This window comes from Lepisma saccharinum, chromosome 15, assembly GCF_977018435.1.
Source record: "Lepisma saccharinum chromosome 15, izLepSacc3.1, whole genome shotgun sequence".
NCBI classification, from domain to species: domain Eukaryota; kingdom Metazoa; phylum Arthropoda; class Insecta; order Zygentoma; family Lepismatidae; genus Lepisma; species Lepisma saccharinum.
Window position 1 is genome coordinate 76283694 of NC_139243.1, and position 19830 is coordinate 76303523.

Genomic DNA, 19830 nt, shown 5'->3' on the forward strand with positions numbered 1-19830 from the left:
AAAAACTTGCCACTTGTAGTTATTTTGTTTCGTAGGATTCCTGGAGCACAAATAAGAAAATAATTTATCTGGAATCTTCGTAGCTCAGCTAAGAGATTTCTATATCTGGCATCTCAGGGTAAAAATTATCTTCTTGGCTGGAACTCTAGTCGTGAGGAGCAGTTCAATTAGTGCTACAGCACCTACAGGGGGTGGACAAAAATGTGGAAACACCTCGTGAAATGCACATCTGAATTCTCATGTTCATTATTTCAAAGTTTGTAGGTGGTGCTGCCGTATTCGCCCAATACCACTTCCTGTCCAACCTTCGCACTACGTTGCAAGCTTTATTTGTTGTGAAGACAGTGTTCTGTGCAGTTGGCAGTGGATCATGTCAGAGATAACAGAATTCGAACGTGGGCAAATTGTTGGAGCCCGTATGGTGGGTGATTCCGTAACCAAGGTAGCCGAAGTGTTTGGTGTTTTGCGAGGCACGGTAGCCAAGATTATGACCGCATACAGGACGACTGGAAAAACCGCATCCGATAAACACCAGCGTGGACGGAAATGTGTGTTGAGTGACAGAGACGCCAGAACATTGCGTAGGATTGTGACGAAAAATAAGAAGACTACAGCTGAAAAAGTGACTGCTGAACTGAATGTCATGCTCACAAACCCTGTCGGCATCAAAACAGTACGAAGGGAGCTCCACAAGCAGGGTATTTCTGGGCGAACTGCAATTCCTAAGCCACTCATCAGTGATCCAAATGCCACTAAGAGGAGACAGTGGTGCCAAAGTCATAAAACCTGGAATATGGGGCAGCGGAAGAATGTCATTTGGTCAGATGAGTCCTGCTTCACACTCTTTCCGACTTGTGGCCGAGTTTATGTATGGAGAACGCCGGGCCAAGCTTACGATTCCGATTGTTTGTTGCCAAGAGTGAAATATGGCGGTGGTTCGATCATGGTATGGGCTGTCATATCGTGGTATTCTGTTGGGGCCCATCGTTACCCTGCAAGGTCACGTCACTGCCAAGGACTGTGTGACCATTGTGAGCAAACAGGTCCATCTCATGGTGCAAACTTTGTTCCCCAATGGTGATGCCATTTACCAAGTCGACAAAGCTCCTGTTCACACAGCTCACATCGTCCAGGACTGGTTTTCAGAGCACGAGGATGAAGTATCTAGCATGGACACCACAATCGCCAGATCTCAATATTATTGAGCCTTTGTGGTCTGTATTGAAGAGAAATCTGCGTGCGCGATATCCACCTCCATCATCGTTAACGAAACTTGCCAATGTTTTGCAGGAAGAATGGTACAAGATTCCCCTTGAAAACCATACAGGATCTCTATTTGTCCATTCCGAGAAGACTGCAGGCAGTTCTGCACGTCAAAGGTTCTCACCATATTAGTCACGGAAATGTGTTTTTTTGTTGGGTGTTTCCATATCTTTGTCCACTCCTTGTAAGTGCTATGTATCTCTCCTGTACTAAGGAGATGTAAGCAGATATCACTGCGTGCTCGAGTTTCCTCTTCCACGACTTGGAGAACTGGATTTCCAGTAGGAATGCTCTAGTTGGCGCCTGACCGGCTAAATGGCTGGAAAGTTTGGCTGCTGGACTGGTTTTGACGGACTAGACCGTCTTCCAATTGCAACTTGCTTTCTCTGTTAGAAAGTTTTTTGTCTGGGTTTCCGAGTGTTTGTTGTTTTCGTTCGCTGCTCGATGAAAGAAAAAACAAGAGATGTGCATTCGTATTCATTAATATTTAGGAATTTATTATTTTATTATACAGGGTGGCTCAATAAGTGTCTTAACACCCTTGGTACAAGGCCACTGCAGCGCGCAAGGTGGAAATGGTGACAACAAATCGTTGCCAGGTCAAGGGGGAACCACATTGACGACACCTGCCATCTTGAAACCAACGTGAAAATTTTAAATGGGAAGGGGGTCGTGCGACACATCAAAGTGGGCTAGAATTTCACCAGGAAACCAACTGTGACATTTGTTTGCACCTAACTTATATGTTGCAGAGATTGAGGCACCGTGTATTTACAATTATTTACGAATAGCATACAAAGCGATGAGATTTGTACAAGGCAAATGAGATTAGCCGATAATGAAAATACATATTATTACCAAGTGTATTAAATGTTTGGCATATTTAATTGAACAAAATATTTTGTTATGAATGAATCCTGCGAATGTCATGTATGAATGTACATACCCGAGTTCTTTTAAAACGTTTTGAGTAGCTACACATTGATTGCTATATTTTCTTTCGAGCTAATTTCTAGCCCATACTTTTCCTTTAGTTGTATTTTTTTTATTTGAAATAATTACAGTAGCTTTTCTCCTACAACATTCTTCAAATCTATCATCCATCATCTTGGCTTGTCTGCTCTGCGCAATGTTTTGTGGGAACAAAATTCTACCGAGTATCGTGTGAAGTAGAAGAGCCAGAACCACACATCTAGTCTAAGTCCAACTGAAAAATCCAGCAGGAAATGTAGCCTCGTGAGCTTCAGGCATAATTTATGACATATATGTCTATGGTAAATTGTCACTCTTAATTTGCAACGTAATGACGCACTAAACTTTTATACAGTAAAACCTCGTTAATCCGGACTAATGGGGGAGATAAGTTGACCGGTTTAACGAAAGTCAGGATTAACTGAAATAACCTAAAAGAACAGTAGAAAGTGCATTAAAACTCCGTTTACAGCAACAAAACACGTTTATTATGGTGTATTTAAAGGGCATAGGCCTAAATACACTATAGCTACATTACAGTAAAATGTAAAGTAATAGTGTACATACAATGCAGTACGTACATACGCGATACCTAGTTGACCTTTAGCTACATTTAAGACTTGTATTCTGTTTTTGTTTTTTTGTTGTTTTTTTTTGGGCCTTTTCCCTGTCCGGATTAAGCGAAGTACGGCTTATCCAAGGAATATAGAGGATAGGTAAAACCATCCGAAGATTGCTGATCTTTCACGAACGCGTGACGTCATCGCAGAGGCACTGAGCTCAGCTGAAGCAGACTGTCCATAGTATTTATATGAGACATTCAGAGAGCGAAGGTATTTTTTTTTACTTTGAGGAGGGGAAAATATTAATTGTTATCCTCCGAGATGGTGTTGAGGCATCCTTTTAATGATTAGTAACATAATTGAAAACGCACTACTTTTAAAAGGAAGCAAAGTACACGTGCGAATGTATTTTGAAAATCCATGTTTGAAACTTTCTTTCTTATCGATGCGTTACAAAGAAAGTTACAGTGTTCTCATTTAGCATTTCATGATTTTATAAATCGTATTACAATTTTAACATAAACGTCGCATACTAAAGAGAATTACATAATAAATGAAAGAGTTAATAACAAATAATTGATTGATAGATTTAATTTATTTTACTTTGCTTATCTGCTATATTTGGCTAATCGCGAAGATGAGGATGCGTGATTATACGTAAGATTAAACACACATGCCCAGGCAGGGATTCGAACCTGAGTACCCTGGCTTCGTAACGCGTTGTGTTAACCACTTCACCATGGAGCCCTGGCGTACACAGAGGGGAAGCTGATGGGGCTACAGCCCCCTCCGAAATTTTGAGTAATTCCAACAAATTTGAAATAAAAGCAGTGAGTAACTTGGAAAGAACAGAGTGGAAAATGGAACCCCACTATAAAATGACTCCGATTGCAATTTTTGAGTGTAAATAGTTCTAAATATGCGAAATATCGTCCTGTGTATATCATCCTCCTTGAAGCACCTATGCATTATTCACCTTTACAATTCCAGCCCCTCCCGAAATAAAATCCTGCGTACGCCAGTGCCATGGAGGTCAGCATTATAAGGAGTTAAACAGTGACAATCATGTGGAATACTATTTCTTTAATGCGAGAAGCGTTTACGAGTGTTAATTGAAGTAACAAATAATTTTACAATAAATTTTAATAAAGCAGTAATAATAATATTTCTATACGAGGGGTCCCGGGGTCCCGGGTTCGAATCCCGGCGTGGCCATGGATGTTTGTGAGTGTCCATTCATCAATTTCGTCATATCATCACTCATCCCCATATTCGCAAATTAGCATATAAGTGGCACAAAAGCAAAGTAAAATAAATCAAATCGAATCAAATCTAAACTAAAGTTACCCCTTGCAGTCTCTAAATGTACTTGAAGGGGTACGCATAACCTTTGCTCAAAATCATTATTGTAAATGAATTGACGCAACAGACTTTCGACAGCCAGGTCCTGCTAGAGCGGCTATTTCATTGGGTGACGCGTGGTCAGCGCATCGAATCCCATCGCCTGTTTCAACTATTTTCGAATAGCTCCCCAATTGCCCTCCCGACTCTGCGAGTTAACACTAAGAATCGAACCCGGGACCCCTCTTGCCAATAGGAGAGAGATAACTATTGGGAAACGCAAGAGTCCAGTGTAAATTAATAAGCTATTAAAATTTAAAACTTATCCCTGTTCGAGAAAATGAACTGCGAAGTAAAATCAATCTCTCATATGTATAATTTTCTTTGATGAGGTGAGGCCCGAGTTTGGTTGGGGGGGGGAACTTGAAAGACCGGGGCAGGGTTGTGCAATTACGTGTAAAAAAAGGTTTTCTATATGACACGTAAATTACGCTTACAACGTGTCGGTGTAAAATACATATAAAACGTAAAGTGCTTAAATTCTAGAACCAAACAAAAATGAAAATAAAACATATTTTTTTGCGATGTATATTGTTATGTGATAATAATATAATATAATATGTCCTCCTCCGTAGTCGAGCGGGTTAAGGCGTTCACTCGTCTTCAGATCGTTCGCTGCGGGACGGCGTAGGTTCGAATCCGGCTCTGGTCGGAATTTATTCGGCCTACGTATAGGGCCGGTGGCAACCCACCATCGTGAGGAAATTGGGGAGCTCCGAGTGAGTGAGCGTAACCCGATCGAGAAGACCTGCAACGGCTGGGGGCTCGTCGGGCTGATCCCCCGACACTCCAATACTGGTCTAAGATCTCCACGCTACAACAGGTGACGGAGGAACAGTGTGGGAGGGAGACCAGCAGTCGGTAGGTAAGCCAAGGGCTGTAGAGCTGTGGGTTATTGTTATATTGTTATGTATGGCAGTGGTAGAAATCAAAAAGAGGCTTTAGAAAACTTTCCATCCAAATTTGTAAAGTAAAAAAAGTAAAGTGCTACCCTGTGCTTTGCACCACGCCATGAAGGTGTATGGGGGGGGGGGGTGGAGTTAGGGCTCCACACTTTCTCGATCACGGCCGAGGATGGGGATGATGTGATCAGTCCATAGGCGTGCGCAGACTCTCTGATTAGGGGAGGGGGGCAAAAGCCCTCATGAAAGTTCAATCGGAAAAAGAAAATGCCCATTTCATCTCACTGTTTTATTGCATTGTTGGGTATGGAATAGCGGCGTATATAGTGTCCGGACCCTCCGAAAATCAATGTATTAAATAGAAGAATTCAAACTTTGTGGCACCAATGCTCCTTGCCCCCTCCCCTCCTTTAATCTCCTCTCTGTGGTTCAGAGACTATTTTACATGTGAACATGGCTTGATGTAGCACATTCAAAACAATTACACATAATTTATTAATTTCTAACCGTGGCGGCAATTAGGGGAGCGTGTGGAGCAGTTGCCCCCACACTTTATGCCCCCGTACTTTGGCATCCTAATGCTAAGCCTTGGGGTGTAAGGGGTGACCTTCCACGTAGTACACCCAAATATCAACCTCACTTCCACGTTAGTACACCCTGGACTGAAGACTAACGAGGCTCTGGCGACTGACCCCATGGCCAGTATAATTTTGTTTGTATTGTCCTGTTCTTTTGTCCTTATGTGTGCTGAGTGCCCCTTTACAGCCTCAGCTTTTAACGAAAGTCAGAACATTTTAACATTTTAATATTTTATGATTTTAGTTCTGCAACGATAGAGTTGTTATATGTAACGATAAGGGGCTGGACCCCGTATAATGTGACGGGTGCTAAATAGCCTTAGTGCTGACGCACCCACAATTTTAAATTAAAAAAAAATAATGCTAAGCCTTGTCTACAAATTCATAGTAAACTGTCCTTGCCTCCTCCCCACGTTTCCCAACCAATCGCCGCTACTGATTTCCAATGGATTGGTAAGGTTTTCTGCAAACTCATAGAGGTAACACAACTAACGAATAGTGCGGAATGTTAACAAAAAAGATGCTAGAGAACGAAGTGGGGGTTCAATTTCATAGGAAATAATACACCTTCCTCCCCTCCGTAGTTGCTTGGAATATTGTCCTGCTTGAAAATAACTATTTTCTTAAAGCACGTAATAGTGTTTAATAACTGTGACAAGATTTCTTGACCCCCACCCCTGAGCACGCCCATGAATCAGTCATAATTAGCATATGCAAGTGTATAATACGCATGGAAAAAGAATCTGAAGCTGTTGCTAAAACTTCGAAATCCAATCCAAATAATCGTTAATCGTTGTCTTGTTTTAATACAAGTTAAGACGTGAGGTGTCCGTGTATAGTATCTTCAGAAAATAATGATTTAGTGCTAAAATATATAAGAAAATTAAAGTGTAAAATGTTATATAATTAAAGTAGTTTTTATATTAATAATTTACGAAGGAAAATTGTTTTTTTTTTTACATCTACGTAAAAACCTGGTTTTCTTCGCGAAATAAATTATTAGCAAATTACGCGTAATTTACGTAAAAAAACGTAACAACCCTCGAGGAAGGGAGCTCACGATTTTGTTAGCACGGGCCTCGACTACGAGCGTACCTGAGGTAACAATGTATTACAAAATTGCACAACTGGACCTCCCCGATGGCGCAGTGGTAGCGTCGTCGCCTTGTAATCAAGGGGTCCCGGGTTCGATACCCGGTGGAGGCACATAGTGGTAGGTCCAGTCCCGATTAGCCTTACTGTGCATAAAGTGGACTTAAAACACTAAATCAATGAATCAAAATTGCACAACTGATGACAATGCAAAGTACTAATTAAAACAAATATGTGACAAATATATATAAAAAAACAATGTGTTGAAGCTATTGACGGCGCCAAAGAAAAGACAGAAGAGAAACGTGGAGAGTGCAGAGATATTTTACGTGAACAAGTCACGTTTATTACACCCTTACATTTACATACAATATTAAAATGTTCTGCTTTTAGATCTTGCACAATGCCTTTTTCACAAAAATGGGCAATCCCACATTGTTTATAACAATCTTGTCTTTTCGTTTACTTACGCAATTACCGACTGGAAAGGCTGTGATATTTTAGATTTATTCCGTTAGTTTTCTGATAATAGTTTTCACAGCTTTCCATAGCATTTAGGCATGATTTCAGTTGACAAGAACAAAATAATCTTATTTCAAAACATAGAGCAAAAAGAAATCCAACGCGCTTAAGTTAAAACTCCCTTACATTGGAAGCCTGGAGAGAACAAAACAGAGGTTCATTCGTAACAGATTTCTTGAAAACCATTTTACACATTTGAATCTACTTTGTGATAAATTGATTAGAAAGGATGAATCTTAACAGTAAAAGTTGTAACTTTTTCCCCCGTTACTATATTTTAGAAGATATTTGTTGCCAAATATTTGCATAAGGAACCTGCTATTTCCGTGCCGAGCAACTCGATGATGACGTAATGCATACACGGATAACGGCGCATACGGTTTGCGGAGCTGAACGAGCAACCCCTGGGCTTATCAGTGTCCGGATTAACTAAATTTGACTGTATTGTCAAACGTTGTGACTTTCAATACAATATTGTTCGCTTTGTGTGCAACTTGACAATAGAAATATGAAAATACGTCGCGTGCCTTGCAGGAGAACTAAGTAGTCAGATTTCAAATCTTGGGTAACATAACTACAGTAAATTCAGACATTTTGTCTTAAAATTACTTATTAAGCAGTGTAAAATGGCGGAGGAAACATATTTTTCTACGATGATTGAGCTCCAATACTCTTAACATTCTCACAACTCCCTCTGGAGTTCATTTTTGGAAGCTTAAGAAATGAGCCTATCAGTAGTTCTTGACATCAGTTGTGCTACAATTTAGTATATTTCAGAATATCTTGAGTTGTTTAGGAGATGTCCGGATGGCAGTGGGACAAGTCAGAAATGTTGACCAAGCTAACTGCTGTAATTTTAGAGTTATTGGCAGGGGCGGCGCCAGAAATTTTCGACCGGGTGGGCAGAAGCTGTATATTGATAGATTAGGGTGGGCAGGTATAAATGTAAATAAATATTATATAGATGCATTTAAGACACATATATGTACGACATGCATGCATATGTATCCCCTTCTCTCTTACACTCCCGAATTCCCTTCTGTTTTCCCTTTCCTTTTCATCTTTTCTGTTTTACTCCCTAATGCGTTCTTATATCATTCTTTCTCAGCTTGTTACCTCTTTCTTACTTTTAAAAGTACCTCTTTCTCCTTTTCACTGTCTCTCGTTCCGTTCTTCAAATGTCTCTCTTAACTGCCATGCACTCACACACACATCAAATGTAAAGACACCAAACACACACATCAAATGTATGTGTGTGTGTGTGTTTGGTGTCTTTACTTTTTCCTAATCTATTCTCGCATCTTGTTCCACTTCTTTGTCAAGGAAGTGTTTTTATGCGCCCAGCCATACGTTCTAATCACATTCTTTCCTCCATGTCAATGTACTGAAATAAATGTGAACTGGTTGCATCACATTTTGTACAAGTGCAAAAATACAAGGCACATATTATATATTAGGCGACAGCGATAGAAATTGTGATGGTAGACAATGGTGAAGGATTAAATTACTTTTTCGTAATTTAAATGCATGTTCCTGATCATATTATTTTCATGATATGAGTTTTTGACTGAAACTTGGGGGATAATGATCAATTTTCTTGGCTTACAAAGGTTATCACAACTGACAAATGTATCTGAATGTTTGCATTAACGGCTATCGGGTGCCAAAACTTGGGGGGCAAGGACAGCTTACTTCATTGGTAGAAAAGTCTTAGCATTAAGAGGCCATAGTGTGGGTGCAACAAGTTGCAAAATGTGGCGGGGATCTCCCCCTCGCTCCTCCTAATCGCCGCCACTGGATATTTGGATTAAAATTAATGTCTTATTGGGAATGTAAACACACACACACACACACACGAAAAAAAAAACAATTCTTTGTTCATTCTGCATAAAGTATCCCCAGCCTTATGAATGGCTATTTTAACAAAATATCAAAAGTAATAATCAAGTAACATTGAAAAATCTGTTAGCTAAGTTGTTATTCGTTTTCTGAAATACGTCTTCGTTACTCATGCGGGAAAAGTGATACACGCATGGTTAGATGAACACATGCACCGAGGTAACAAATACTTTACATTTTGTAAGTAAGTTACCGCAATAAGGCCCACCTAAATTGTTTTGCCATTGAAACTGTAAATTTAGAAGAATCGACAATTATTGTTACGGGACATGAAACTTTATTATGTTGGTTACAGACTATCACTATATAGCAGTCGTACAATTCCTCCAAATACAAAATAAAATGTGATGAAAAAATGTTTGCAATGGGCCTTATTTTGTACTCTATTTCACAATAAGGCCCGCGTAGCAACACTCAAAGTTCGATTGTAAATTGTTACAAAACTATGCTTCAAAGGACAAAAAAGCAATAAGATCAGATTCATCAGATTATTAACCACTTACGAAATAAAAGTCTAAGCTTACAATTCAGTTTCAGTACATCTATGCAGCGAGGGCAAGTGAAAATATCCTCGTCCTGAGGTAGTATCCCAGCACACTCCTCATGACACCATGTCCCACACAAGCTCTTGGGCAGACCTGTACACTAGGAAGATTGTTCAATCCCCAATCTGTCAGTGTGGTGCAACTGAAGGAACACCTGATCATATTATATTTGAATGTCGTCTTAATGTAACTACGCGTGATTATTTCTTAAGAGATCTAAAAGAAGCAGGATATAATGTCCCACACGCCTTGTCAACACTTTTGAGGAACCCAACGAAGAAAATAATATATGTACTTAACAACTATATTTGTGAGAGAAAATATTATATTATAAAATTAGGAAATTGTAAAATTATGAAATGTAAAACAAATGTAACTGGTGCATAGCAGCAAAGCTACAACCAAATATATATATATATAAAAGCTCTTGGGCCTTGTTGTGTAACATGGCACGACATGCCTTTTCGTAATATTACAGCTCAGTACAATAAAAGTACAACGGGAAACACATTTTTTTGTTGTAATGGACACGGTCAATGTTACATGCAGACCAAGTATTATCCTACTGTTTTCAATACATGAATATATATATCAGGCGAAATATGTGGTTTGAAAGTTATATCTCACTTTTTTGCAACAGCAACAAAACTTCGGACTGCTCCAGTTCCGCTACTACTCATACTACGCGGGAATTACGGGTAATGTTCTTCCTTGAGTACTTTCAGCTCTCATACAATGTTGCAATGTTGCCATCTGGCAGTCGCTCTTCATAGTTTCAGAGAAACAGTCAGTGGGCTTTATTGTGGTCCGGGCCTAATTGCGGTAACTTACCTTAGAATGTGATTTTGAACACAAGGAATTCATCGAAATTGATCACTCGGTAATTCATCTCTTTTTCACAGGCGACTTGGGTTTTATGGCGTCACCTTTTCGAAAGCGCTCAAACGTCAGCCTCTATCCTGCGCAGTATACCCTGGAAACTTTAATCTTGCAGGCGAACTAGTCTCTGACGCCTGGAACCACAGTCAAAATAATAATTTGAGAGGGCTTGTATTTTCAATGTCTGGGTGTATTTGTTCCCCCCCCCCCCGTCACTTTCATGTAATCACCATTGAACCTCATTGTCTCCATGAGCCAAAATTAGCAGAAAAGTGAATTCACGTAGAACAAATCAGTCGAATCAGCAACAACTTACTCTTCCAAAAGTGGAGTTTCATTGGTTGAAACCACTTCGAAAGTTGTGGTGGTCATTTCAATTTCACAGTGTTTCATTGTTGGATCAAGGCAGCTAACTCCGTGAACAATAACGCTGTTTTCCGAAAGTCTCAAATATTTGTCTCTGGAAATAGACCCTCTTAAATAAACACATTTTCTATGGTGACAATATAACACGTTTCCTGTGAGTTATTTCTGTATATTTTTTTCTCCAATGGCATAACGTTGTCGCCTTAGTATAAAGAGGTTCTGGTTCCTACTGCCCCCTCCCCTGGTGGAAGCACAATGCACACTGGTTCGGACTCCACTTTAAACTGTAGGCTAAACCTCTCAAGCTTTTAAAGTTTAAACAATTCTCATCGTGATTGATTAGTTCTCTGACGACCTCAAAACATAGCTCTCCTTCCAACTCCTTCTTCTTTTAATTCTTCGTAAGTTAATCACAAGAAAAATCGCATGATTACGTAGCTGATAGGCAAAACTTATGTGTGGAACTATGATTTCTAAATAAAATTAGCCACCCATTATCAATTCAATAATTCTGTTGCTTTTCCCAAACCCACATAACTGTTACATCAAAATTAATATACCTCGGTATTGTAGTGGTTATTGTGATTGCTTCTTATTAGTATTTATTAGTAGAACGAATACAAAGTTGTTATTTTGTATATCATGTAGATATTTGAAAATGATAGGTATGTAAAATATAAATATACTGCTTGACAAAAAAAAACCGTACACCTTAATATTTGACATCTGAATTGCAATTACTTATGAATTACGCTCTCAGTTAAGTATTGAACAATTGAACATTCATTATTGAACATTTTCCATAGTTTTTCCATTTATTATTTATTTATTTATTTACTCGTATTTACTTATTTGGAACACCTAGTAGGCTCAAAATCAATTTCATGAAATTTTGTTTTAATTTATTGATTTTCAATTCCTGTTGATGTTTTTTTGTTTAATGTCTAGAGAGCCATGAATTTTGGTTCATAGTAACCATAGTAACAGATATTATTGACATTGTTATTGCTGGTGTTTTTCTTGCAAGTGTATTGTAAGTTTGCTAGCTTGAAAATGAGACGTGAAGAGGTAGTAAAAGCAGTAGCTCTTCGTGATGATGGTCGTAGTGTGTACTATATTGCTAGGGTGCTAAATATAGCACGAAGTACTATCCAGCTCTCAGATGGTATGATGCAACTGGTTCCTATGGTAGAAGACCGGGTTCTGGTCGGAAACGATGCACAACAGCACGGGAAGACCGTTTCATGCGTATCATAGTCTTAAGAGACCGTCGTACGACTTCAAATATTGTGGTAGAACGTTTGAGAAATGTTCATAGAGCTGTGGTTTCTTCACGAACAGTTCGTAGAAGACTGAATGAAAGTGGTTTATCATCTCGGAGGCCGGCTGCAGGTTCCAGGTTGTTAGCACGTCACCGGAAGCGAAGACTGGAATTAGCTACACAACACTTACATTGGAATGTGGAGCAGTGGCAAAAGGTTTTATTCTCCGATGAGTCAAAAATTCAACCTAAATTCATCAGACGGGCATGAGCATGTGTATAGAAGTCCTAATGAGCGTTATACACAATGTTGTTTCGTTGAAATAACACCCTTTGGAGGCGGTGGTGTCATGGTCCGGGAAGGTATTTCTTTACAAGGACGTACAGAGTTGGTTCTTGTAGAGAATGGGGCAATGGCAGCTCGCAGGTAGATTACAGAATGTGTGGCAGATCATGTAGTACCATATGCACCATTCATAGGCCCAGATTTTGTTTTTATGCATGACAATGCGCGTCCTCACATTGCGAATATTGTCACGGAGTATCTGGATGAAGTTGCGATTACGCGATTAGAATGGCCACCACAAAGTCCGGACTTAAATCCGATAGAGCACGTCTGGGATCAACTGAAACGACATATCAGAAACCGCGCAATAGTTCCAGAAACAATTGAAGAGCTAAGACGTGCTATTCAAGAAGAATGGGAGCAAATGGACCAAGATGTGATTGCCAACCTTATTCGAAGTATGCCACGGCGGTTACAAGCTGTAATTGATGCCAGGGGAGGTAACACCCACTACTAGACAGCTTATATCAGTACCAGTACCAGTTAACAATATTCAAAAAAATATTGCTAAGATTTTTTTTTCTAATTTGTTTTTTGGTAGTTTTCTGTAACTTTCGTTATGTTCTAATTTAACTTATTAACAATAAATTTTAATTTGCTTTCTGTTGAATATATTCAGGTTTTCTTATTTCCAATAATTTCTGCAACATTTAGTTAGCATTCGAATCAGAATTTATGCGTTATCACAAAAAATGCAAGTGTCCGGTTTTTTTTGTCCAGCAGTGTATAAAAATTGTAATAAAATGAAGAAAGACATACTTCTGGAATTTCAATGTAGACCTAATTAAAAAAGTCGAAATAATGTATTGTGTTACTGGAGGAAGCAACGCTGAGGTTTCTATTTGTTTATTTACAGATTATATTCATCATACGCAGGCCGGGATTTATATATGTGAAAACCCGGAGCTTACAACACCAAGACACCACCCCAATCCCGTCCACAGTTTCAGTTATAACTTTTCGCCAAGCTACATGAGGTGGGTTGTTATACGCAGGGCTGGCGCTAGTCAATTTGCCGCTCTGGCGCTCTCTTTCGAACCCCCCTCCCCGTCATTACACAGCAACGGGAAATTGAAAATCAATATAGGCCTATTCCTAAGTAAAACATCAAACTATAAAATATATAATGATATTATTAAACACAAATGGATATCTCGCTCGAGCACAGTTAAACTTTTAAAAATGCGACACTAATTTTATATTATTATATTTTATGAAAACTCTCTCGCTCTCTCTCTCTCTCTTAAACGTATCTTAAATGTAACAAGTATAATAGGAAAGATATGATGGCTTGACTTCATATGTTTTCCGTTGTAGTTCTGTGATATATGATTGGATTTGTAAAAGAAATACATGTAATATTCGCAGATCTCCGCGTTGGTGATCTAAGGTCTGAATTCTTTCCTGCGTTGTCCCAGCATAAAGCGGCTCTGGAGTTCACCCAGCCACAAATTAATGGGTACGTGGTGGCAACCTTCCGAGGTAAAGGCAGCCGGAGAGTGGTGCTGATCACATCGCCTCCAAATGGCCGAGATCGAGAATGTGTGTGTGGCCCTATCCTACATCCTCTAAATGTGCCTTGATGACATGGTGCTATATGCTCAGGAAGCTTTACCGTTGCATGTAATATTATTTTTCGTATAATGCTATCTTGCATAAAATGGAAACAAGCGTGTTTCAGACATAATTGACTGAAGATAGTATTTTTATTAGCCTTAATTCTCAAAAGAAACTTTGTTCGCCACTTGCTCATTACATTACGCGGAGTAAAAGGTCATACCAGATAACCAGTTAGCAAAGGAATGTAAAGCCACGCAACTGGTTTGCAATACACTGAGCCTCATGTGCGACCATTTGGACAGTTTTATTGATTTATTTATTTTATTTTACTTCGCGTTTTGTGCCTCTTGGCTAATTTCCGAAGATGGGGATGAGTGATGAAATGATGAAATTGATGAATGGACATTCACAAACAACCATGCTCGAGCGAGATTCGAACCCGGGACACCTGGCGTCGCAGCGCGATGTGCTGACAGTTTTATTGTCGGCACTTGCTTGAAGGTGGCACTCCGTGATTTTAAAGTGGGACTACTGATATGTTCCTTCAAAATGGTGGGTTGGCATATATTAACTTCCAAGTTCTATATAATAATATTATAACTTTCAACTTTTCAATAGGCTTATTTTTTTCTTCTCTTCAAATTTTGCCGCCCTGAAAATTTGGCGCTCTTGGCGGTGGCACGGTTCGACCCCCCCCTCCCCTTGCGCCCTGCCCTGGTTATACGTATTTCTACATTTTTTCATCACATCTGAAGTAGGCTAATTTGTTCTTTATGTGGTACTTTTCAAAGCAGTTTTTTCCCCAGTGAAGGCCCGGAGCTGCACCCCTCAAGCTCACCCTAAATCCTGATCTCATTTTGACCATACTCTGCATAATCTTGCGCCTCCTAAGCCCAGTAGCTGCTTCTAATCATAGAAGTATTCAATTGGTCACAGTTTTCTTGTTTCAAGGTCTCTAGTAATTCCTTTTGCTTTCTAATGACAAAGTTAAATCAGCTTTTTATGTGAACATTTCTAGTATAGATAATATTCATTAGCAAAATATGTAATGAACACCAGAATACACTTATTTATTCCAACATTCACATATCCCTAAGTATATGTACTTAGTGAATTTGATTGGGTGGGCAATCGGGTGGGCACAGGAATTTTTGGGTGGGCGCATGCCCACCCCTGTCTCCGTCCCTGGATTGGTCTGTACTTTTTCGTAGCTGCTAGATACATTGAATTGGAGCGAAATAGGCAGAAAACTTTTAAGATGGCGGACAAGAAACATACAAAGAAGATCCCTAAGAGCTTCTGTACCTAATTTAATGAAAACTGAGTTCACTTTCGCTCGTTCTACTTACATTTATCAAAATCCGACTTTGTATTTTCTGACCAATGTGAGTATTCGCCTTGGTATTCTGTTATGTAGTAATTTCCAAAGACAACACCAGGTGGCGCATTGGAGCACCAAGTTCGTACTGACATTTTAATGAACCAGTATCTTGTGCAAATATAGTGTCTTGGACAAATAATCAAATAAAGTAATGCCTTCAGGAAAAGAACAGTAGTATGTATTGACACATAACACCAACCAACAAACGCAGTCTAATTAAGTATGAGATCTATTAAGAAAGATGTTCCCGAAATAGTACAATAGAGCTCTTTGATCCATTAGGCGAAAAGTAATGTTCTTGTTCTTCATCAACCATTTATCTAATACGTATTTTGAAACACTGCTTAAGAATAAGTGAATGATTCATCTGTACTGAATCTGTGTTCTCGAAATAGTATAAAAGCGAGGATATCACGTAAGAAATATCACACTTTTTCGCCACGGATCGACGAAGCTTTTAAAATTAAAAATAACTCCTCGGTGTTGTGCATACATCTTGGTATGGTAGTTCGGGGCGCAAGCTAGGCCTATGTGATCATAGGTACGCCGATAGCCATGCATTGATGCTATGCACAATACTGCAACCATTCTACGTTAAATAATAAAGCTAGCCTAAGGATTAATTTGGAAATAAAAGGCTAAAGAGCAAATATTGGCTCAGTTATCATTGCATATCTCTTGGTGTGGTAGTTCGGGGCGCAAGCTAGGTCTATGTGATCATAGGCATGCCGGTAGCCACGCATTGAGATTATGCGTTTTAGTTGAGTCAAGACATCGTTGAACCGAAAACCTTGCCTTCGTCTCAAGTATATTCGCATTATAATTGCCATAAATAAATAATAAAACCTTTTAGTTTATCTACTGCAGCAATGTGGTTTTATTCCTCTGTGCTGTGAATATTTTCTTTGCCTAACACTATCCCTGTACCTGAGAGGAGTCTGTGTATTTCACAGAGTCTCATCGTTCACCGCTGAGTATTATTAAGTTATTATTAATAAATATAATAATACGTTTAATAGTATAACAATACAGGCATGAACGTATCACGGTAATGCATAAACCCACTGTTTCCATTCTCCTCTGTTCTTGGCCATCTTATATTTCTTGGAATGTCTTCCCTCTTATCCTTCCTAATTCTTCCACCATATCCTCCTCACATGTCTTCCTTGGTGTGCCCCTGGGCTTCCTTCCTTCTATTCTTGCCTCCAAGAACTGCTTGGGTTTCCTTTCCTCCTCCATCCTCGTTACGTGATCAAACCATTTCATTTGGTTTACAATTGATGTTTGCTCTAACTTTTATTTCTTACTCTGTCTTCTCTTGCCTTCTACTATATTTCGGTAACCCTTAATTTTTACAGTTATCTTACTAAGCTCCTTTCCTTTCATTGGCCAGTATTGGTGGTATCACTAATTTATATGTTTGTAGTTTGGCACTCGTTTCTATTTCTCGTTTTCCAAATATTGTGAGGTTCAATTGATAATATGCGTTATTTGCTTTGGATGAGAACATTGGCTCTAAACCTATAAACTCTGAGAATATCAGCTGGAACAGCATATTGTAGTGGTATAGTGGGAACCATGAGTATTACCATCACCATGTTCACCCAATTAATTAAAAGACTTCAAGAATTAAAAGGAAACTCAAAACAAGCTGTTGACAACTTCTGCACCAGCATACATAAAAATCCATCGCTTGAAAACACGCAGGATGTGAGAGAAAAATTAATGAAAAATAGTCATGGACAATTTGCACGGTAATGCTCATGAATCTCTCTTTGTACAGTGTATTCGAAGCGACAACCCATATCGCCACACAGATAAACTGCCATGCAATCGTGTGTACGAATTCTGAGCTTGTTTACTACTTTGCCGAGGCGACTTGACACTTTGTACGTAGGAATACCTGATGGATTAGTACCTTCCTACTGCTTTCTACAAGACAAAACGATATTTTCAGATGTGACGGCATCTCAACAACGGAAGACAGCACCTTCGTACACCCCAAATTTGCAACAACTGGACAGTTCCAGGAAGCATCACACCTTTATTTTCTTGACAGACATCTTCAATAATCATACAACTTTTGGAGGCAAGGATTACTGGTACAGTAACATGTCCAGAATTTTTAAAAGGGAGGGGTTACCTATACTTTCTCGTAGCAGTCAGCCCTCCTTTTGTCATGTTTTCCTGCATTTGACGTTCTTTTTTATTTATTTATTTTTTATTTTTTTATTTTTTTAGGAATACTGGTCCAAATGGGGTGGGGCGTTATGACCCCCACCAACCTCCCCTTGGGTACGCCACTGTACTGGTACTCCAGACAAGTGTCGGTGTCACCATTCATTTCACTGATATGTCTATGTTCATAAATCAGTCTCAATTGACTGCATTAAAATGACCATTGTTGTTACTTGGTAAAGTATCAACAATGGTCAATCTGTGAGCTTCGCGACGACAATAATACTAGCTGCAGAAGAAAGGCATTGTTGTTGTTGTCATGAAACAGCCATTACTATGCGGACGATCACACTTCTACTGCCTATTCTCCTACTTTCGGCCACAAAGGTAGTATTCGACGGAACCTTCAATAAAGACACGTTGGTCAGACAGCTCAGCGACGACTGGAGTGAAGGCTTTTTCCTGGCAAAGCCAAACCAGGCGGTCCTCACGCTGACGCGATGGCGCATGCGCAGGAGTGAAAAGGAGGCTTCTGCGCAGAATTGTCGGGCAGATATCCTCGGGCCGTTTCGTAAGTTCTTGCCCCTGTGCCCTGCGGACCAGATGGAAAGCTATAGTCCGAAGAAGAAGAGGTTAGAGAGAAATTTCATATCCCGTGTCTTCGGAAATGTCCTGTTCCTCCTTGAAGTACTTCTTGTGCTGGCAATCAACGCGTTTCCCTCAGTATCGGTCGCAAGAGTGGGAGCTGCATTTCTATAAGCGGTTGCAGGAAAGAAGAAACGGCAAGTTATGTGACAAATTGAGAAAGTATCTTCGAAACCTCAGGTGAATTACTGTGAACTTGTCCGTTATTAACAACGTAAAGATGCTTGTTTTCTCTGGAGCCTAGTACCAAAAGTTTGATGTGATATTTGTTTTGTTATGTGTGCAAGTTACTTCGTTTGATTTTGATTAAAAATCATGAAAGATTTGTAATCTTCATCAGCAGTTTCCTTCACGAACTGTGACAAGGGAACAATTTGCCACTAGGCTATCCTAGGCTATAATCTAGGGGCCGCAAGTCCAAGGGGGGGCGAACAAAAATGAGACCTTGGAGGAGCAAAAGTAACTATGAAAATTCCTTAATATTGCGGTAATTGCAAATTGAAACGACACGTCAAGTCCTTTCATTTGCTTTTTTCATGATAGATGGTAGAAGGAAGGAGATTCTAGCGTTTAAATATTAAAACTGCCCTCAGAAACTCAGCATTGACTTTCACAATCACAGCGAATGCTTATGTCCTGCAAGTAATTGAAGTGTGTATCTCATTCATCAATTTGCTACCACGATAGCCAGAAGGAAACAGTTTTACATGAACGTTCTCTTGTTAAATCTAAGTATATTGTTTTAACAAAGTTTAATGAATAATTTTTAATCAGATGTGTCCTTATTTAAAGTTTAAAAGTGTTATTAATAACTTAAAATTAACAAATATACAAAGCAGAAAGTCCAATAAGATAATGCATACCGCAACTCGCTTAATGTAACATAAATCACCCAGCGTCTTAGCTGGACAGTATTCGAACGGGTGGCCGTTGCAATATCGTGTTCAATATACGAGGTCTGTTAGAAAAGTAATGAGACTGGCAACACTGTGCACGAACGGGCAACGCTGCTGCCTCCACCTTCACGCGGCAGTTAGGTTAACGCTTGCCGTTGACTCAGTACAAGTTTCAACTTGCTACAGTTGCTACACGATTGTTGAGAGCGTCTGACGTTTAGTTGTGTTTGTGAGGTGCGTTACGAAAATGGACTGGCAAAAGTTTGAGTGTAAAGCTTGGCGAATCCACTACTGTGACTTATGAAAGTTACAAAGGGCTTATGAGGAACATGCACTATCCAGGGCACAAGTGTTCAGATGGCACAAGTCCTTTTTAGAAGGCCGAGAACAAGTGGAAGACGAAAGACCTTCAGCCTCAAAAATGGACGACAATGTGAAAGAGTGAAGTCTCTTGTAATGTCGATTGACGGTGAGAATGATCAGTAACAAACTGTCAATCAACCTTTTTATCGGGAAGTCCTTGAAAGACTCAGGAAAAGGGTGGCATGTGTGCGACTAGACATTGCACGCACTTGGATGCT

At 39.5% G+C, this 19830-nt stretch overlaps 1 protein-coding gene across 1 annotated transcript; it reads left to right on the plus strand.

Moving 5' to 3' along the window:
• The first annotated feature begins 370 nt into the window (after positions 1-370).
• LOC145999345 (uncharacterized) lies at positions 371-1081 on the plus strand. The gene has a single exon (XM_083136286.1). It carries the CDS (start codon positions 371-373, stop codon positions 1079-1081), a length of 711 nt encoding a protein of 236 aa, XP_082992412.1.
• The last annotated feature ends 18749 nt before the right edge of the window (positions 1082-19830 follow it).

Coding starts and splice junctions, on each gene's coding strand:
- LOC145999345 (XM_083136286.1), top strand. CDS start 371: ATGTCAGAGATAACAGAATTCGAACGTGGGCAAATTGTTGGAGCCCGT.